The sequence below is a fragment of the Eublepharis macularius genome, chromosome 1, assembly GCF_028583425.1.
Source record: "Eublepharis macularius isolate TG4126 chromosome 1, MPM_Emac_v1.0, whole genome shotgun sequence".
In the NCBI taxonomy this organism is placed as follows: Eukaryota; Metazoa; Chordata; class Lepidosauria; order Squamata; family Eublepharidae; genus Eublepharis; species Eublepharis macularius.
The window spans coordinates 154,592,447-154,614,812 of record NC_072790.1 but is presented as its reverse complement, the minus strand read 5'-3'; the positions used below and the strand labels follow the sequence as shown (position 1 = coordinate 154,614,812).

At 43.1% G+C, this 22,366-nt stretch overlaps 1 protein-coding gene across 1 annotated transcript in view; it reads left to right on the top strand.

The window, feature by feature from the left end:
* Positions 1–22,366, top strand: part of RGS7 (regulator of G protein signaling 7) — a 359,013-nt gene that overhangs the window by 136,107 nt on the left and 200,540 nt on the right. Inside the window, exon 2 of the mRNA XM_054992858.1 lies at positions 20,326–20,422. Within this exon, the coding sequence (XP_054848833.1) occupies positions 20,326–20,422 (97 nt within the window). The remainder of the gene's footprint in view (positions 1–20,325; positions 20,423–22,366) is intronic.

Below are 22,366 nucleotides of genomic sequence, written 5' to 3'. Positions count from 1 at the left end.
TGGATTTTTATCATAATACCCAATGGCATTCAACAACACTCGTAGGTTATTTTTTATTTGCCTTTCCGGTAAAAAACCAGCTTGGTCTTCATCTATAAATTCCACTAACCATACCTTAAGTCTTTCCGCTAATATCTTAGCAAATATTTTATAGTCATTATTAGTTAGAGATATTGGTCTATAGTTCTTGACATTACTTAAGTCTAGTGTCTCCTTCGGTATCAATGTAATATTAGCCTCATTCCATGTATCTGGCATCTCTGCCCCCTCCAATATCTCATTCATCACTCTTTGCATCAATTGTTTCAAATCCTCCACCATCAGTTTATAAAATTTTGCTGTAATTCCATCCGGTCCCGGAGCTTTACCAACTGTAGTAGCTTGTATTGCTTGCACCACTTCCATTGTTGTTATCTCAGCACCAAGCTTCTCTTTCAGCTTCTCCGGCACCTTAGGTAAATCAATCTTATCAAAATAGTATTTTATCCTTTCATAGTCCACTATTTTTTTCTGGTAGAGTTTTGCATAATATTTAAAGAATGCTCTCTCAATCAGTCCTTGATCATATAATTCCTTCCCCTCTTCCATGATTTTACTTATTGTTCTTTTTTCTCTCTTTTTCTTCTATTGCCACGCCAAGTATCTCCCTGGTTTATTAGCTCCTTCAAATGATTTTTGCTTCATTTTCTTCAATTCCCACTCCACTTCCTTATTTTCCATAACCCTAATTTGTTCTTGCAATAACTTTATTTCATACAATAATTTCTTTTTACCTGGCCTCTTTTTCAATTGTTGTTCTACTTGAATAATTTTTTCCTGAATCTCTTTTAACTTCATTTCTTTTTTCTTCTTGTCTCTACCATTTAGGTCCATCAACACACCTCTAATTACTGCTTCATATGTGTGCCAGACCTTATGTGTTGACACCCCTTTATCTACATTACACTGAATAAAAAACGTTTCTTTTCTAAGCACCTCCAGACATTCTGGATCACCCAAAATATCCTCATTAATTCTCCATCTCCGTTTCTTATTTCTCATTCCAAATCTCCACATCACAGGATTATGATCTGAGCTAATTTTCGGTAAAATATCAGCCTCTTTTGTAAATACTACCAGTTCTTTAGACGCCCAGATCATATCTATTCTGGAAAAAGATTGATGACTAGTTGAGAAGAATATTGCTTCGCTTTAGGATTATATTTTCTCCAGATATCTTCTAAATTTTCTTGTTCTTGAATTTCAAAAAAAGACTTTGGTAGTTTCCCCGTCCTTACTTTACTTGTTGATGAACTTTTATCCAATTGCAAATCTACCACTCCATTAAAATCTCCAGCTATAATTACTTGATCATAAGTCCATTGCTCCATTTGTTCTCGTAGATCTTTTAAAAATATGTCTTTGGAGCCATTTGGTGCATATAGTCCAAGTATCAAGGTTTTTTTTGCATTACATAAAAATTCCACAGCCAGGTGTCTTCCATTTTTATCAGACACTATTAGTTTGGGTTGCAATTCTTCCTTAATATATATAACAATTCCCCTCTTCTTTTGCTTTGTTGCCGAAACAAATTGTTTTCCTAGCTTCTTATTAATTAAATAATTAGCATCTTGATCTCTGATATGGGTCTCTTGCAAGCAAATCAAATTACTTCTTTGTTTAGATAACCAATGTAACACAGCTTTTCGTTTAGAGGGTGAATTGAGTCCATTAACATTCCATGAAATTAATTTGTACTCCATAATTATAATCTGGATGAGCTAGGAAAGTCTTTTCCATTCTCCATCAAAAAAACATCTATTGCATATTTTGATTTAATCACTTGTCTCGCTGATTGGAATTCAAAAGTCACTCCTTCCGGCAGCTCCCATCTATATCTAATTTCAGCTGCCTTCAACTTTTGTATCAAATCTCTATATTTTTTCCGATCCTGGAGTACTTTTCGTGGTACTTCTTTCATAATTCGAACCCGTGTCCCGGCTATTTCCAGTGGAGTTTCAAAATGTCTTCTAATAATTTCCTCCTTCATTCTCCTTGTGGTCAATTGGACAATAATATCTCTTGGTAAATTCTTTTGTTCTGCATACTTTGAATTGACTCTGTACACGATATCCAGGTGTGTCATCATTTCCTCCTCTGTTTGTCCCCAAAATTTTGCCAATATTTCCGCTACTTGTTTCAGAGCAGATCCGCCCATTTTTTCCGGGACTGCCCTCATACGAATTTGTCTATCCATTGCTTTGCATTCCATCATCACAATTCTTTCGCCCATACCCATCGTCTCTGTCTGTATAGCCTCCATTTTTTTCTCCCCATCCTGCACCATCTGTTGCGTTTCTTGCACCTTTTGTTGGGTATTCTGTAAATCTGTTTTAATTGCCTCCATCTCTTTTTTAACCTCCGTTATTTCCGACTTAATCGCTTCTTTTATTTCTGTCATTAAATTTTGCTGTAATTGTTGTACCATTTCCCGAATCTCTTTATTTCCCTCCGTTATTTTCTTGTCCAAATTCTCGATGGCAGCCTGCCAATCCTTTTCTTTTTTGGAGGCCATTGGACTTGCCTTGGGTCCCCACGAATCCGCTCTCTTTCTTAACTCCGTCTTCTTTTTAATTCAAGTCTCTATTTTTATATATCAAAATTTTAAACGTTTGCCCTGTGTTATAATGGCGGTTGAGGCTTCCCTTACCCTTAAAATGTCGGGCAATGTTTCTCTATGATATAAAATGTTGGGCGATCTTTCTCTATGGTAATGATGTCACTACGATGATCTTCCCTTACTTTCAATGGTGGGCGCTTCACTCCCTCTTCCAACGTTGTTTTCCTTCCGGGTCTTCCTGTTCTTCCTGACCTCTCCCTCACCGCTCTATCTCTATCTCCTCTCCGTCTATTATCCTCCACTTCCTGTCTCACGGTGCGTCTTCCGATTCCCACGATCCGCCCTCCGCGTCGCTATCTCCCCAACCACATGTATGCAAAACAATATTCTTTCTTAGCTCTTTTTAGCTTTTTCTCGCTCTCAAACCTCAAATTAAACTGCTCAGTTCTTTAGTATGCTTTTTCAGCTTAGTATCTCAGTCTTTCATTCTCTTAAAAAATTAGCACAAACTTCTTGGGTTGTACTCACTGCTTCAAACGTCCAATTCTGTTCAACTCCATTCCCGAGGCTTGGGAAACAACGAGCCTATGTCAATTTAATGACTCCAAAAGCTGCTGCAGAGATTTTAGCCACCCTTCTCTGAGGAGGATCTCAAGGCTTGGGAGGAAAGCCCTTTATTCAGAGCCTCCCACCTGCCGAGACCCTTCACTCTCAGGGCTACAAGCGTTCCAGCCTGATTTCTAGCTGAAATCAGGAGGCTGTGGGCGATCTGTGTGCCCCACCAGCCAGAAAAACAGCACCTCGGATGATCCGGAGCTCCGAATCACGTCGGTCTCGCCATTACCCCAAGTCGGAATTCCTTTCTTTCCAACTTTCTAATGATGGGATAACGCAGATATTTATGCAATCTACATCTCTCCCCAATATGCCCGTACACAGTATCTGTCTCTCCTGTCAATCCAGTACAGGTATTCAATGTATCCACGCATCCCTGTATCCTATACACCTATCCCACACAGCTATGCACCTGTCTGTTGAGAAACCTGTCTATCCCATGTACCAAAACGTCCAATGCTCCATGTCCATCCAGTGTGTTTGGGCAGCAACAGCCTCTGCACCACGCGAGGTGTGGACAACAGCATTGGCCCTGATGCAATGATGTCTCCATCTGGTGGACGTATGTTGGTGTCTCTAACCCACCAGGGTGTGTGTTTGTGTGTGCAAGGCCTCCACATACGCCATCATGACTTGCTGGAGGGTTTTCTTTGCAGACTGTTGCTGGGTCATTTGGCTATGCAGCGGCTGCTAACATGACCCACCGTTATACCTTGGTGGAAAGTAGCCTCTGGGAGGCCTGGAAGGCGGGCACATGGGGATGTCACTGGAGAGCGGCCAAACCCCCCACCCCCAAGAGGGGAGGTGGCCTGCCACCACCTCCCCCAGCTCGCCAGGCCCAGTGGTTGCCAACCTAACCCACCTTCTGGTCTTGGCCGAAAGTAGCCTCTGGGAGGCCTGGCAGGCGGGCACTTGAGGGGTGCCACTGGTGAGCAGCCACACACCCCGCCCCCTAGAGGGGAGGTGGCCCTCCTCCGCCTCCACCTCCCCCAGCCTGCCAGGCCTGGCGGCCACCGATATAACCCACATTAATTCCTTGCCGGAAAGTAGCCTCTGCGAGGCCTGGCAGCCATGCACATGGGGGGTGCTCCTGGCAAGTGACCAAATACCCCAACCCCCTAGAGGGGAGGAGGCCTGCCTTTGAGTCCACCACTTGTACATGGGGCCAAAGTCATCTGGTAGCTCCAATTATGTCAAATGGGAGTTTCCTGGGCACATCGAATTTGGGAATGTATAACTCCAAGATCTGTATTTCAATCTTGACCAAACTTGGGTGATGGCTGGAGGAGAGCCTGCTGAACATTTCCTGTAAATACGGGCTCTCTAAGTCCAACGGGAGCCGTTCTGGCCCCCACGAACAACTAACACCAAACGTTCTTTAATGGGACATGTTCGTTACTGTTCATCTGTTCGTGTTCGTTGTCAGCAATGAACAAAGAACAGCGTGTTCAGTTCCCCCCCCCATTTGTACCCATGTCTAATGGTAAACCATTCTGTTACTCCATATTCTGCCCTAACAGTAGCCTCTTGTCCATAGTACAGGTTGTGCATCAAAACAATCAGATGTTGTGGTGCCCCCATTTGTTTTAATACTATTGATAGCTTTTCATGATCCACACAATCAAAAGCTTTGCTGTAATCTATAAAATACATGCTGATTTTCTTCTGAAATACCCTGGTGCGTTCCATTACCCATTGTAAATTTGCAATATGATCTCTAGTGCCTCTTCCTTTCCTGAATCTAATTTGAATAGCTGGCATTTCTTGTTCCATATATGGTAAGAGTCTTTGCTGTAGAATTTTGAGCATCACTTTGCTTGCATGGGTGTCCGGAGCGGGACCTTCCCACCCCGGACTGGGCCCACCCAGGGCCCCCCCGGACCGAGGCCAGGCCCCGCCAATGCCCCCCCCGCTCGCCAGACCCCCAGCGCTCACCTCAAGACCCGGGGGAAGCCGGCTCGAAGGAGCGCCGACGGGTGTGGCGGCAGAGCAGCGCCCGGGCGCGGCGCAGGCTGGAGAAAGCGGCCGGGCCGGGGAACGCCGGGCCGCCGCCGCTGCAACCCCCACAGATGGGCACCAGACCGGCGCCCCCGACAATGAGGGCGGCGGCGGGCGGGGAAAACCTGGAGAGGCCTCCGCCGAGGAGGCAGCTGGGCAGAGACATGGCGGCCGGGCAGGCCAGGCCCGGGCCGGGAAGGGGGAGGGTGCGGGTGCGAGCAGCGGAAGGGAGGCGGGCACCCGGGGCAGCGCGGAGCCAGATTGGGGAGCAGAAGGTTGGGAGGGCTCCCCAGTATGAAGAGACTGGCACAAGAAGGGGGAAGGAGAGGGGGTCGGCGGAGCGCAGGGAAGGGAGGAAGACGGAGGAGGCAGGCGAGCTGAGAGGAAAGGGGTGGGAACAGACAAGGGAAGGCACCAGTGACAGGACGGACAGCAGAGCACGGGGCAGGGAAAGGAGGGAGCACGGTGGTGGATTGGGGGAGAGGGGAGAAGTGGGTTGAGGTGGTGGCACAAAAGGGAAGAGCCCGAGGACGCTGAGGAGTAGAAGTTGGCGGGAAGAGCGCATACGGCCAGAGCGAGGAAGCGAGAGAGAGAGGGGAAACGGCCATAGGCTCTCCAGGCAGCTGGTAGGAGGCAGAAGCCAGTGGCTCAACTGCTGCCCCAGCCCAGTCTGAGGCCGAGGGAATTCCTTTGCCACCACCCCAACCGGGGTCCAAGGGTACGGCAGAGCAGGGGGGGGCGGCGGCGGGTAGGGCAGGGCCTCACAATGGAAAATTAACATGATAGTCTGATAGTTGCTGCACTGCTTGGCATCCCCTTTTTTGGAATTGGAATGCAGACTGAGCGTTTCCAGTCTGTGGGCCATTGTTTTTTCCCCCATATTTGCTGACAGATTCTTGTTAGGATTTTGATGGACTCCATTTCTGTAGCTTGAAGTAGCTCTACTGGTATTCCATCTACTCCAGGTGCTTTGTTTTTACCAATTGTTTTGAGAGCAGCTTTTACTTCACTTTCTAAGATTTCTGGTTCTTCATCAAATGATTCTTCTTCATCAAAGGGAAATTAGGCAAGTATTGTCGAAGGCTTTCACGGCCGGAGAACGATGGTTGTTGTGGGTTTTCCGGGCTGTATTGCCGTGGTCTTGGCATTGTAGTTCCTGACGTTTCGCCAGCAGCTGTGGCTGGCATCTTCAGAGGTGTAGCACCAAAAGACTTTGGTGCTACACCTCTGAAGATGCCAGCCACAGCTGCTGGCGAAACGTCAGGAAAAACAATGCCAAGACCATGGCAATACAGCCCGGAAAATCCACAACAACCATAGGCAAGTATTGTTCCAATAAAAATAATTTCCACATAAAATTTGAATTTGAGCGAATACAATAATAAAACTACATAATTTTGGTTTTTTCCTGATCAAATATTTAAGTAGAAGTATCTATTGCTACTGGAACATAAAATTAGCATGGTGTTCTGGATGACTCTGGTCAGGCCTGATTCAGATATAGGCATGCACTTAAGAAGCTCTGAGCATCTAGTTAACGTTCCTGTTTCAAACCATTTAACTCCTAGCAAGAGGTACACCACAGATAATGTCATAGGTTTGTTACTGGGTATTGTACACAAGTAATGCAATTAAGGAGTCTCGGCTTCTTTTTAAAGTGTTTATTATTACAAAATAATTAATTAGTATTCTTGATATCAACTCAATCAACAGAAAATCATACTGTTCATTATGACTATATAAATCATTAGAGCAATTACATGAGTCCAAAGAAGTATCTTACCCAAAGATACAAAGGTGACAGGCCATTAGCACCTCCAAAGATTAGTTCAGCTTGTCATATTTATAGAGTTTCATAACCTTTTCTCAAAAATAGCTGCTTCAGAGACTCAAATTCTTAACTTACTTCTATAATTTCATACATCAAACAAGATTATCCATATTTGAAACATATAACAATAGTTAGTTGGTTCTTCCTACCTTTTATGATAACAGAGTCGATGTAGAATTAGTGATTACAAATTTCTCATACATCTTTATATCTTTTGGCCCTCCATCAAAGTAACTATCTGATTAATGTTGCCAGCTTCTATGAAGTTAGACATTCCTGTCATTCTCAGATACTCCCTGCACGTGGGCCTTGATTCATTGTATGCATTAGTATGATTTAGATGGCTCTTCTAATCTACACATGACAATACAACTGTGCAGGGCTTTTTTTCAGCGGAAACGCAGTGGAACGGAGTTCCGGAACATCTTGAAAATGGTCACATGGCTGGTGGCCCCGCCCCCTGATCTCCAGACATAGGGGAGTTTAGATTGTCCTCCGCGGAGGGCAATCTATACTCCCCTCTGTCTGGAGATCAGGGGGCGGGGCCACCAGCCATGTGACCATTTTCTCTAAGGGCAACTCACTGAGTTCCACCACCTCTTTTCCCAGAAAAAAAGCCCTGCAACTGTGTAACTCTATTGTTTTATGCCTCTCTCCAAGGTTGTTTTATTCTAAGCCTCTAGACTCTTTGTGGCCTATCTAGTTATGGGACAGGGCTAGCCTTGTTTCTGTGTGCAAATGTGTCTTGATTGAACAACTTTCTTTGTCATATCAAGCAATTTCCTCCCTATAGTTCTAGCTATATCCATGACAATGGGATACTTTTAAAAATTGTTTACTAAATATGTCAAAATAAATATGCTAAATCTATTTAAAGCATTGGATAATATCCTTCCCCCAAAATTCCAATTCTGAATTCCAGAAAATCCACATCACTGATCACAAGGAATTTTTTGCCTGAGGCCCTTTCCATTCTGCCTACATAAAGTGAATTTAACAAAGTCACTTTTTTAATTCCTTTCCCAGCTTGACTCAATCAGATCCTCATGGTAGCTAAAATTCTAGCTTTAACAAAGCTAAAATGTATAACAGGATTTCAGTAGACTAGTGGAGCCCAGCTTAGAGTTCTTTGCATCAAATCCATAGTGTTGAAACATTCAGTTCTATAAATGACTAAAAAATTACTCTTCCCTTAATAAGGGATTTAATTTCAGTAAATATAGTGCCCAACGAAGAATAATTATCCTCGAAACAGCCAGCTTTTTTCTTTATAGAAAATAGTTTCAGCAAACAGCTTGTTTCTCACAGAACTCTCTCAATATAGTCATTGGGATCTTTCTAAGCATGGATCCCTGTGCTCATAACTAAGGCCAAAATCCTGAAAATACTTATTAAAGGATAAGCTCCAGAGTGTAATGGGGCTTACTTCTGAGTAAACATGCTTAGGATTACACCGAATGTGCCTATACAATGTGCTAGCTTGCTGGGCTCACCTTGAGAAATGGATTCTACAGCTGTTGGTTGACTGAACTTGTTGGCAGAGAGATGATACACAGTCAGGAGGACACTGAACTGATTAAGAGTAACAAAAGCTTTATTTATGGAACTAAAAAGCTGGATAGGAAAGAGAAGAAATAAATCAACTGGCCTTGTTAGTTAAGAGAGTTCTAGAGGAAAAAACAAAGAATAGCATCCCGCAGACAGACAAGGAGAGACCCTTTTAGAAAGAAGGTACCCCTCATACAGTACTGTCTACCTAGAGCTTGCTGTGCCCTGCAGGATCTTTTTCTGTTCTTCTTTGTATTGCTATACTCCAACAGAACTGCTATGCACAGCTCTTCTATAACTTTCTCAGGGTGGTATCTCAGTATTTCTAAATATATGATTGATGTTGTAGCATTATTATAATGTTGGTGCATAAATAGATTTCATTAGTCACTAGTCAATAAGGACATCTCAGAAGTTGCTGTTAGTATTTTACTTTAATTTTTTTGCAGTAGAATATGGAAATTGCAGGTTCATCTTAGCTAGGCTTATTTGTATAGGAAAATGATGGCACAAATGCCTGACAAAGATGTCTTCCTTTACCAGGTACATTTGTTGCACATCCTGAGTGGATGTGTCCTATGTAGAAGGGGTCCAGATTGGATTCATGCTCCTATTGGCTAATTATCCTTCTTTCTTCATCGGGAAAGCTGTACTCCTCTTACTTACTTAAGGAACTTTTGGATTGGATGGAATCAGAAGGTGTGTTGGGCCATGAGTAGATTGATATTAAACAGTGCTCCTTGACTTATGACCACTGCCATCTGACTGAGAAATATTCATCCTTTAAATGGAGATGTTTTCCCTGACCTGGATAGCCCAGGTAAGCCTGATCTTGTTAGATCTCAGAAACTAAGCAGGATCAGCATCGGTTAATAATTGGATGGGGGACCTCCAACGAAGAGCAGGGTTGCAGAGGCAGGCAATGGCAAACCACCTCTGATAGTTTCTTGTCATGAAAACTCAGCCAGAGGTTGTCGTAAATCAACTATGACTTGAGAGCACTCTCCACCACAAAAGGAGGTGATTCTATGCGGCCTTTATTGATCTTAAAGGGCCCTTTGACTCTATAAATTGCTCAAAATTGTGGAGTAAACTTGGCCAAATCACCATTGACAAAAAGCTTCTAGGGCTTATTCAATGACTATATTGTGGTTCAACTGTGCTGTGGGTATGAAGGACATTTAACTAAGTCATTTAACCTGGAAAAAGGGGTAAGAAAGAGTTGTTTACTATTGTTTTTCTATTTAATCCATATTTAAACAATTTAGCATCTAATTTTGATGAGCAATGCCATCCACCTAAATTAATTAAGACATGTCCCTGTCTTGCTTTATGCGACTGACGCCACCATTTTGTCTCACACCAGGGTTGGTCTGCAAATCTTTTCCAAGTATTTGCATGAAAGTCTGGTGATTAACTACCAGAAATCTAAGATCCTAGTCTTCACTAAAAGTAGGAGATAGCCCCCATTACAATGGTCAGTCATTGGATTTAATATTGAGCAAGTTTGGACCTTCTCTTTTGTGTTTTTGGCAGACTTATCTTGGAATCCTCAACTTAGGCCGTTTCCACACACATTGAATAATGCACTTTCAATGCACTTTAGTTATCCTTTAGAAGTGGATTTTTTGTTCCACACATGGAGAATCAGTTATAAATGTTCACTAAAGCGTATTGAAAGTGGATTATCCAACGTGTGTGGAAGCAGCCTTAGAATGGCGCTTAACAAGGCAAAACCCTGTGCAAACGCTATGAGCAGGTTCTTCTATAATAAGGGGGGAAAGTACATTCCTGGAGCTGTGCAAGCTTTTAACTTGAAAGCCGTTCCGTTATTCCTTTATGGTTCAGCTATTTGAATTAAAGCCACATCTGAAAATATTGATCAGCCCCTTGCTCAGTTTCTAAGAAAACTGCTGAATGTAGCCCGCTATGTCTCAAATGTTGTGTTGCAGGCAGAATTTGGCCAAACATCTTTGGAAGCACAAATATGGCTCTCCACCCTCAAATATTCTCAATTTGTTTTTTTGCTGAGGACAGCCTATTGGCTGCCTTGAAACGGGATACTTTCAGATCAGTTTGGATGAAAACTTTAGATGAGAAACTGCCACTGGTTGGTATGGTGACTAATCTTATCTCTGAGATGGATAAATCAATAACTCTCTCTGATTAAAAATAGTGTCCTAGAAATCAACCACAGAAAAATTGACATATAGAGCTCGTCGTGTTTGTTCCTCTTATCATTTTGCATTACTCCTCTGAAATCTTTACCTCCCTATATGTATTATTTGACTATTCCGGACTATTGTAAAGCTTTTTATTTGCAAGATGGGGTATTATACCTTCTATGGTTTTAGAAGGAAGGTTTTTAAATAGGCCTTATTCTGATAGAGTCTGCCATTACAGTCCTAATAGCATTGATACATCTTTAGATGTCCTGCTTGAATGCTATTTGTATAAGAATATCAGAGACTATTACATTAAACCCCTTATTACTGATCACTGTGATCAAGCACCCCCACCCCCCACACACACACCTCGGAAATCCTGTTTTATCTGCTTAGAGAGAACAATCCTAAGATTACTTTGGCAGTAGCAAAATTTGTTTCAGTTCTATCCCTTGAGTCCAAAAAATGATGAACAAGAACTTTCTACTGCTCAAGGTTTGTTAATCGATGAGCTTCTAAGGAAACGGAAGGGAAGGCATACAGTGGGATAGTTAATTTTACATCTGTGATGGTTTAACTGATTCTTAATAGCCTTATGGATATTTAGTAGTTATAAATGCAAGGACTTGCACCTCCCCCACCTCCCCTTATTTCTTCTTTCCTTCATCCTGGCAGTTCCCATATCTTCATCTTTCCCTCCTTCCTTCTCTCTTTTCCACGCACCAACCAACTTCTCCTTTATGTTTCCCCCAGTCTTCAGCATTATTTAATTATTTATTTACCTTATTTATACCTCACTTTTTTCTCCTGTGGGGACCCAAAGCAGCTTACATCATTCTCCTTTCCCTCATTTTATCATTACAACAACCCTGTGAGGTAGGTTAAGTTTAGAGAGACTAACTGGCCGTCATCACTCAGAAAGCTTCCATGGCAGCGTGGGGATTTGAACCTGGGTATCCCAGATCCTGGTTTGACATTCCTTTTCTTTTCCTGTAACATAATGGCCTACAAGACATACCTCAAAGTATTTTATAAGTAATTCATAGCTCCATAGATAAATATGGCTAGATCACATGTACACTTTTTCAAACTTACCTGATAACAAAATGTTTAGTTTCTGTTGTTTAGAAATGTTCTGTAGACGTTCAGTCCGGGGTGTGATATATTGGTTGAGAAGTGAATTGTAATGGGGTCAGCTAAAAAGGATATGGGTGATTGAATTGAATTGAACCTTACAAAGGGTACAATAACATTTCTCAGGGGGGATTCTACTAAAATGGCCCTTCATCTCAGTGGTAGGTAATGCATTACATCTAAGTAACATAAAAGCGTGTCAATATTTTGGAACTGTTAAATAAAAGAAATATTTAGCTTGTTTGGACATTTTTTGATAGGATAAATGAAAATAAATAGGAGATAATTTCTTGTAAGCTTTGAATTTTAGCATAGACCAATCTTTTCTAAACAATTGTTTTGTACATTTAGCAAAGATTTTTTTCAGTGAATCCCTGTGATTTAAGCTTAGGTTTAACATTAGGTTTGACATTCTATTTATTTATTTAATTTAACTTACATACCGCCTCTACTATGTTTAGTGCTTGAGACAGTTTACACGTGTATTTAGTGTGGCGTAAGCCTAAACTTGCACTAGCATACAAGAGAACATTCAAGATCTAAGAAATACAGAGTAGGAAATACAGAGACGTTCGCATTAGCTGGTTCCCAACGATGATAGGGGAAATACTCACTTATCCTGGAGCGAAGCAGAGACACAGCAGCGAGGGGGGTGGTCCAATGCCAGCACTGGAACCACAGACGGACAGCAAGGAAGTCTGGATAGGATGGCACGTGCACCATGCGGTCTGAGAGGCCGGCTTAAATACCCCAAAACGTACCCTGGGGCTGGTGCTGTACTTGGTGGTTCTCACAGATTAAAACAAAGGGTCTAATGGGCTACTGAATGGCTTGGATGGGCCACTTTGGTAATCAGATTGTGATAAGTGACACCTCAGGAAGAGGGGACAAAAGAGGGAGGGGGAAATCCAAGTGGGCTGAAAGGATGTTCCAGCGGACAGGGCTTGTCCTGATGTCATCAGCTCTGGAATGCGGAGGTTTCTTTGAGATGCATTCTCTAAGTGCTTGGGATGGTCGGCACTTAGTTCCTTCTCCTGGGCGGCTCCTAAGATATGCAGAGCGGGGCGAGGTGCTCTCGCTGTGGACGTGGTGTGCCCGCTTCGCCGAAATGGCTTCTCAAAGCAGTCTTCTTCCCTGGGTCTTCTGGGTGCCTGAGAACATGGATGCCGGCGGGGCATAGCTGGGGCTGGTTAGCAGGCTGCCCGGTAGCGAGGGCAAGCTCGGCAACCGCTTCGCAGGAGGCTCCAGGCGGGAACTGACCAGGGAGCGCCTAGCCAGGCTCGCTGGAGGTTTCCCCGGCAGGCGCCCGGCTGCTAGCAGCGGCTTGGGCCCATATGAGACAGGCTTCCATGGAGGCAGCGGGAACAACACTTTAAAACACAGTCCAAAGCAGGGAACAGGCACGGTCCGTGGCAGATGGCAATGCAGGCACGGGGCACACTTGTAACAGAGTCCAAGGCTCACACTGGGAATTCCAGATACAGGTCAGGGCAGGGCTGCCCAGAAAGAGAGTCCTTTGTGCAGTTATCCAAACATGGAGTCAGTAAACTACACAGTCTATTACAGCAGCAGGGTAATTGACACGCAGGCAGGAAACTGACACGTGTATTAACACACACACGTGTAAAGCAATCTTTGGTGTAGCAGTAAAACAGTAACGCAGGAAACTTTAACACAGTTCATAGCAGGCTTTAAAGCAGGGGAGGGGGCCTACTTGGCAACACTGGTCAAAGAGATTTGAACGGCCCTAGGGTCAGGATTCTGGAACCACCAACAGGCCCTGAGTTGCAGACCATAGGGCACCCGGGGTTATACTGGGAGACGTAGTTCCATAGGTATAACCACTATACTACATAGAATCTCAGCTTTCCCTCCTTCAATCTCCCTGGAGGCTTTTCCCTGGGAAAAGTCTGACCAAGTGACAAAATGGTTGTTGGGGGTTTTCCGGGCTGTATTGCCGTGGTCTTGGCATTGTAGTTCCTGACGTTTCGCCAGCAGCTGTGGCTGGCATCTTCAGAGGTGTAGCACCAAAAGACGTGGCAGATGGTGCTACACCTCTGAAGATGCCAGCCACAGCTGCTGGCGAAACGTCAGGAACTACAATGCCAAGACCACGGCAATACAGCCCGGAAAACCCCCAACAACCATCGTTCTCCGGCCGTGAAAGCCTTCGACAATACATCAAGTGACAAAAGTTGTGCAGTTACAAGTCACTAAGATGAGTTGTGTCATGGGCCTGCTCAAGTTGTGCAAGTTGTTTGGTGGTTGCTCCTGGGCCCAGATGAGTTGTGTGGCATCTAGTCATAGGCATTACTGCACTTGGGTGAATTTCACAAATTGCATAGTATCAAGTTACCTGGTGATTGCTGCCGAGCAGTGCTTTTTTTCTGCCAGAATGCTCTGGAATGGCAGCACCTCTCTGTGTGTGGTGGCCCTGCCCCCTGATCTCCAGACAGAGATCAGTTCCCCTGGAGCAAATGGCCATTAAGGCAAGCCTGCTTCTGAGGGGGGAAGCACACACAGTGGGAGGGTGGGAGAATGGCCTGGAATGGGCCGCTGCCAAGCGAGGGAGCTCCCCCCCCCACTTGGTAGTAGCCCGATCCAGGCCCAAACGGGCCCAAAACAGCCCAGATTGGGCCCCAAACTGCCAAACTGCGGCAGCAGCCCATTCCAGGACCATTTGGGTCCCATCATGGCCATTTTGGGCCCATTTGGGCCCAATTTGGGCCCTAAATGGCCAGGATCAGGCATGAAATGGCCAGGGTCGGGCTGCTACCAGGCAGGGGAGTGCTCTCCCATGCAGCAGCAGCCTGTTCCAGTCTGATTCAAGCCCAATCTGGGCCATTTTAGGCCCATTTTGGCCCAATTTGGGCACTAAATAGCCAGGATAGGGCCCAAAATGGCCAGGATTGGGCCACTGCTGGGCAGAGGAGTGTTCTCCCACATGGCAGTGGCTGTTTCAGGCCAATTTGGGCCCAATCTGGGCCATTTCGGACCAGATTCAGCCCAATTTGGGCCCAAAATGGCCCGGATTGGGCTGCTGCTGGGTGATGGAGTACTCCCCCATGCTGCTGCAGCCCATTCCTGGCCTATTCAGGCCTGATCTGTGCCGATCTGTTATATGGAGCAGAGGTCCATCAGTGGCTATTAGCCACAGGAGATAGATGGTATTCTCTTTGTGGGGAGGTGGTGCTCTGTTGTCTTGGTGCTGGAAGGAAGGCAGTGGGAGGGCATCTGGTGTCCTGGCCTCACTGACAGTCCTTTAGATGGCACTGGATTTCTAGCCACTGTGTGTGACAGAATGTTGGACTGGATGGGCCACTGGCCTGATCCAACATGGCTTTGCTTATGTTCTTATGTTCTTATGAATAGCCCCCCTGTGGAAAACAGGAACGCTCCTGGGGTGGCCACAGCCTGCATGATGACGTCACTTCACATGTAGTGATGGGTGTCACCTCCTCCTGGGAGTTTCCCCTGGTGAGAGTTCTACCACTTCTTTCCCCAGACAAAAAGCCCTGCTGCTGAGTATGGTTCGAATGAGTTCTTCCTTCAGGGCAGGAGGATAGGGAGCAGCAGGGACTTTGAAGGGCCCTCACTTACACAAGTCAATGTTTTAAGAGTAATAATATTGTTGCCTAGCAAACCCCCACAATGGCCACTGAGATGTCTCTGCTTAAAGGTATAGGCTCTGCTTCTACTATTTTGGGTTGTTCTAACCCCCCTCTCCTATCTTTTTTTATTTAGACTTCAGATTTTACTGCAAACTTGGACCTTTTCTCAGATTGTAAAAAGATTTCTTGTATCTGTTCATGGTTCCAATCTCTGGATTTAAGAAGTTTGATGATTTACTGGGGGGCGGGGGGAATCTGAATTTTCTGACATTTCCTTTCTGAGTTTCTATAAGCTTGGGTATCTACATCCAGTGTTTCTGCCAGTTACCTTAAAATGTATGCTTTTAATGACTAGCCTGTGTTATTTCTTTGCAGATCTGTGAATACAATGTTGTATTTTGAAAGCAGAAAGTTCCTTGCTTGTGTCTTTCTTCTTTGTAATCTCAGTAGCTATTCTGTGCTTTACACACATGAAAGATTTGCTAGTGTTTGAAAGGAAATGCTGGTCTGGTTTAAACAGATAAGGAGATAAATAGACCACAAGAGGCTAAATGCTGAAGCTTGGCAAAGGAGCTTATCCTTTACTTTGCAGTTTAGGAAGTAAACAGTGACATATCAGGAAGGCAGGCAACTGTGCCAGAGAACAGCTGGCACTTCCCAGATTAGAGTACTTGATCAAAACTAGAAAAGGATTTCATTGTCTAACCCTTATTAAGATATTACAGATTTTGCATTGTTCTAGGCAGTGCAGATGAACAGTGGTAGACAACTGACTTGGGGTATGGTTTCCACATAGGAGGACTATTGTTTTGTGTTGGAAGAGAATACATTTTTTCTTAATATGAAGCAGACAACACAGAAAGTGGATTGTAATACCAAAGTATTGAGTTGTTTGTTATTCTGTGGACCCTACTAATTTTGCTAAGCAATACACGTTTGATGGCCTAGTCAAATCTTACTCCTACACAAAATATTCTGCATTAATAGGAGGTAGGTTGTTAGCTGGTAGCTATGTAATTTACAGGAGCATTTTAGAGAGGAATTTCAATATATTTATATTAGCCTTTTAATCTGGGATTGCCATAATTTTTAATAAATGTCGAATATAGACAATGCCAAATTCTAGTATTTTCTTCATTGTCCTTCTATGAGCCCCCTCTTTGCCCAAGTAATGGCATTTAAAAATAAACATAAAAAAGAAGAGTTGCGGCACCATTTTATCTCATAAAAATCAAACGGCTATAAAGGTTTCTCAGGCTATGAACTCTTTAAATTTTCTTCCTTTTCTAATGGTTCCAGCATTGTTCATTGCTTGCTGTTCTCTCCTGGCATTCATGAACCGATTGTTATCCATTCTCGTGTGTGCATATGTGTGGGAGAGGAATTAAGTACTTCATCACTTTTAAGCAAAGCCACTCTAATTTTATATTTCTATATTTTATGCTCCTTGCTAGGGGCAGCCGAGGATTTTATAACCTCTTTGGCAGCCCCTGGCCTTTCTCAAATAGTGACAACCCAACACACAAAAGAGGCCACACCTTGGACAATTTTTTGCACTGAAACTTTGAGGAGAGCTCTTCTTTCAGGATTAGAGATACAGCCTGAACCATGATTTGACCATTATCTATTGAAGAATGATTATGTATAATGGATGTAATGGATTCATTAATGATGATGATGTAATCAATTTATTTTTCACACTTCCTAATTGTGCACTGTTGTTTATTATTATGTTGAATTAAGAAAAGATTGGCTGCATTGCTGATGCTGACATAGAGAGCTTGTGTTTTTTCTTCTGTATCTTGCTTGCTCTCTCTTTAAGAGCCTCTGTTCTAGCCATTATCTGTTGAAGGCAAGGGTGAATATGGACTCAATACCCCACAAAAAAGGTGACCCATTAAAATGGTCTACTCACAGGAGTTCATGGATCCTTCTGGATTCTAGAATGCTTTGGAGGTTTTAAGAATTCCAAACACACACACTGATGAGGCCGCAATGAGAGCTGAGAATGTGAAGTTCCTTGAAGCTATTGACAGGATTGTATCTTGTTGACTTCTCCTGCCCTTAGATTGGAAACTAGTCATGTGGTTTACCATAGCATCAAATAGTTCATGACCACCCCAGTTAAAGGTATCTTGACATCTTTAGATTCCTAAATTTGAACTTTTACTGTCTCAAGAACTATTTATTTATTTACTTAAAACATTTGTATACCACCTTTCTATCCAAAATAGGTCCCCAAGACAGGGAATATCAAAACAATGAAAAACAAATGAAAAACAGCATGACAACATCACTCCCAGGAGCGACATCATCGTGCAGGCCCTGAGAGTGCTCCCATATTTCATGCCAAATTGGCCTGGCACAAAGCACTCCCAGGGCCTGCACGATGATGTCACTCCTGGGAGTTACATTGTCACTCTGTGCCAGGAGCGCACCCTGGGAGGTCAATTAGGGCACCTTTTATCCCTGCTGGCCAGAAGAGTGGTGGCAGGGGGTGGAGGCTGGGAACAGGGGATCCCCTGCCCCCACCAGGGGAACAGCAACCCTAATTACTATAGAGGACCAACAACAGGGCATAGAGTTTGAGGCCTTCCCCTGAAATTGCCTTCTGGCACTGGTAGTCAGAGGTTTCTGTCTTGGAATGTCAACGTTCCCCTTGTTCACCATGGCTAGTAGCCAGTGATGGACCTATCCTCCATGATTCTACCTAATCCCCCTTTAAAGCAGTCTATGCCTGTGGACATCACTGTATCCTCTTTCAGTGAATTCCACATCTTAATCACTTCCATTAAACTATCCATTTTGACCCCAAGGTCTCTTTCTTTCTTATTCTCAGCAAGTGCATAGCTCATTCAGGTATACTTGAAGCTGGGATTTTTTGTTCCTGTGTACATCACCTTACACTTGCCTACACTGAACTTCAATTGCCACTTTGTTGCCCACCCACCCAATTTGTGGAGATCCTCCTGGAGCTCTTCTCATTCAGCCTTGGTTTTCACCATCCTGAAGAGTTTCATGACACCAGCAAACCTGACCACTATACTGCTTACTCCAGCTCCAAATCAGTTATGAACAAATTAGATAGTATTGCCCCCGATACTAATCCTTGTGGGACCTCACTGCTTGCTTCCTTCCATTGTGTGAACTGTCCATTTACTTCTACTTTTTGCTTTAATCCACAAGGGGACCCATCTTCTTATCCTATTACTGCTGAGCTTATTCAGGATTCTTTTGTGAGGAACCTTGACAAAAGCCTTTTGAAAGAGCTTAGGGTTTATATTGGATCTAATACTGCTGCTAGAGTAGCAAGTTAATACTGTTGCAAAAACACTTTTTATCAACACAGTTTAGCCCAGAAGATGGGCCCCTACCTTGATATGGCTGACCTAGCCACCTGGATCCATGCCACAGTAACATTGAGGCTACTACTGTAATGTCCCCCTTGAAATAATCTCAGAAGCTCTAGTCAGTGCAGAACTCTGCAGCTTGGTTATTATCAGGAACTAGGCAGAAAATGCATATTACTCCCATTCTGTAGTCACTCCATTGTCCACCCATCAATTATCAGGCTCAGTTAAAGGTTTTGGCTATCATATATAAAGCCCTTCATGGCCTAGGTCCCTCATATCTACAGGATCATCTCTCTCCTTATACTCTGCCACAGCAGCTTCACTCATCTGGACAGGGCCCATTTTCAGGTACCATCCTTCAAATGGGCAAAATCAACAACTGTCTGTACATGTGTGTTCTCTGTTGTGGCTCTACCTTATGGAATGGTCTATCTGATAAGGTTTGGAGGAGTGCCCCTACTCTCCTGGTAGGTTTTATGCAAATGTTACAAAACAGAATTATTTACGAGAGCTTTCTTACACAGGTAAGAGGGCTGTATTTAAAGGCAATGGTGCAGAGATGCTTGGTAAAGGGACAGAGATTGTGGATTATACTGCTGAAAAGATAGTATTAAATGGTACAAAAGCTTTCTAATGTAGAATAGCCAGTGAATATGAGCTATTTTTGCATCCTTCTTGGTTTTCAGCAATAACTGCTTTGTAAATATCTAGTAATACAGATCTGTAGCTATCCACATTTCATTTTTCTGTCTGCCCTCTTTCCAACCCTTTCCTGTAACAATGTTCATGCTTCCTTTCAGAGGAGGGTTATAACTAGAGATGGGCACAAACTGAAATACGAACCAAAATTAAGCACAAACCAGGTTGGTTCATGGTTTGCGAACCATGGTTCATCAGATCCCATTTCTGACAAACCACTATGAACTTTTATGCTGGTTCGTTTGGTTCATTTTTTGGTTCGTCACTGCAGACAGCCTGGTGCCAATCAATCAGTTTCCTAGGCAACAGGGGATGGACTTCCTGCAGACCTTCTGCTGACCCAGAAGTGACCTGCTAGAAGTGACCTTCTGCTGACCTGGAAGTGACAATTTTCTGACCTGGATGTGACATTTTCACAAACCAAATGAACTGGTTTGTGAACCAGGGGCAGGTTCGTGAAAGTTCCTGGTTTGCGGTTCGTGAAATTTGATGAACCACATGGTTTGGGTTTTTCCCGGTTTGTGCCCATCTCTAGTTATAACTGATTGGGCAGAAGGCAGAAAGGAAGTGGTCACACAATAGTTCCCTGTGAGATTATGGATGGTCTTTCCTTGAAATGGATTCTTTAGCTATAACTTGTCGAGACTAGCAGTCCAGAGAAACACAGAAAGAAAACTTATATTGGTCGTTTTTGGAAAGAGTTATAATGCTCCACATACATATTGCAATGAAATAATTTGCTTTGTTTCTTTACTTTCTTTTTTTTGTCTAGATGGAAGATGTAATAGCACGTATGCAAGATGAAAAAAATGGGATTCCCATTCGGACTGTTAAAAGCTTTCTATCCAAGATTCCTAGTGTATTTTCTGGTAAGATTCAGAGTGCAATTTGTGTTCTATACAATTTGCATTGATTGTAACAGATATATGTGAATACTAATACAGAGTTAAGATGCAAGCAAACTATCTATGCTGGGCTCAATTTCACCTAGTAATAAAACTGAAGGTTATTCCATGGAATCTGTGGACAGTATATGAATCAAGACAACAAAATAAATTGCTTCTTCACACAGTACATATTTAGTTTCTCCAATCTGCCAACAACAAGATGTGGCGAGGGTCACTAGGTTAGATGTTTTTAAAATAAAGTTTAGGAAAAATTAGATGTATTGTCGAAGGCTTTCACGGCCGGAGAACGATGGTTGTTGTGGGTTTTCCGGGCTGTATTGCCGTGGTCTTGGCATTGTAGTTCCTGACATTTCGCCAGCAGCTGTGGCTGGCATCTTTAGAGGTGTAGCACCAAAAGACAGAGATCTCTCAGTGTCACAGTGTGGAAAAGATGTTGGCAGGTCATTTATATCTACTCAGGAGGGGTGGGGTTGAGCTGAGTCATCCTGTAAGAGTTTCCCAGGGTGTGGAATGCTAATGGCGGGAGGCTTCACTGTATCCTGAGGAGGTTCTTTTGCATATGGATTGGTGCTTGATGTGCTAATCTTCTCTGCAGGGCTATTGTCGGGTATAGAATGTTTTGTTAGCCTGGTGTTTTTCAGAACTGGAAACCATGCTCTGTTCATTCCTAAGGTTTCTTCTTTCCTGTTGAAGTTTTGCTTATGCTTGTGAATTTCTTTTTTTTTCTTTTTTTCTTTTTTGAAAAATTTTTATTGGGTTAGAATCCATTATTTCCACATTTACATTCAATTTTCCCCAATTTTTTCATCTCTAACCCCCTCCCTTTCCCCCCCCTTTTTGTTGACTTCCAACAGCTTTCCAACCCTTTGTCCCCTTTCCCTTACTTTTATTAGCTTCCTCTATCTAAAACAAATATATATTCTCCATTATTCTAAGCAGTACATCCTTAACTATTTTAACATTATATGCCCAAACTGTAAGCCTTTGTTTCCATCTTAGATAAACAATTTATCCCAATTTTTCAATTTCAGGTATTTCTATATATCATAAACCATATAGATCATACATTCGTTTATATCAAACAATTTGACTTATTCTCTATATATATTACTCATTCTATCTTTTTATAATAGTTCTATATATCTCTCCTCACGTAGTCAATCAATTTGACCCATCTATATCTTCAGACATTCAGTTTGGTACAAAACTTGTCAGAAAAAAAAGAAAATATTGTTAGTTAATCGCTCCTTATATTTAGTCCTTATAATTAATTATTTTCTCTATGTTCTGTTTGTTAACCTATATATATCTATATATATGTCAATCTATTAATCTGACTGCTTATTAATTCACATTTATCTCTTCTCCCCCCGGTAAAGTCTCCCCCCTCTACTTCAATACTTCAGTAGTTCTCAAACTGCCACAGTTTTCCTCCCACCTCCCATTTCTTCTCCAGGTATTGTTTCAGCTTCTCCCAGTCTGTGTTGAACTGCCCTGAGTCCAGATCTCTCAATTTTCTTGTCATCTTGTCCATTTCAGCCATATACAGCAATTTGTAAGTCCAATCTTCAATAGTTGGCACTTCTTGTACTTTCCATTTTTGCGCATACATGCTTGTGAATTTCAATGGCTTCCCTGTGCAATCTGACAAAGTAGTTGGAAGTGTTGTCCAGTATTTTGGTGTCCTGGAATAAGATACTGTGCCCTGTTTGAGTTAGGCTATGTTCAGCCACTGCTGATTTTTCAGGTTGTCCAAGTCTGCAGTGTCTTTCATGTTCTTTTATTCTTGTCTGGATGCTATGCTTTGTGGTCCCGATGTAAACTTGTCCACAGCTGCAGGGTATACGGTATACTCCTGCAGAGGTGAGGGGGTCTCTACTGTCTTTTGCTGATCGTAGCATCTGT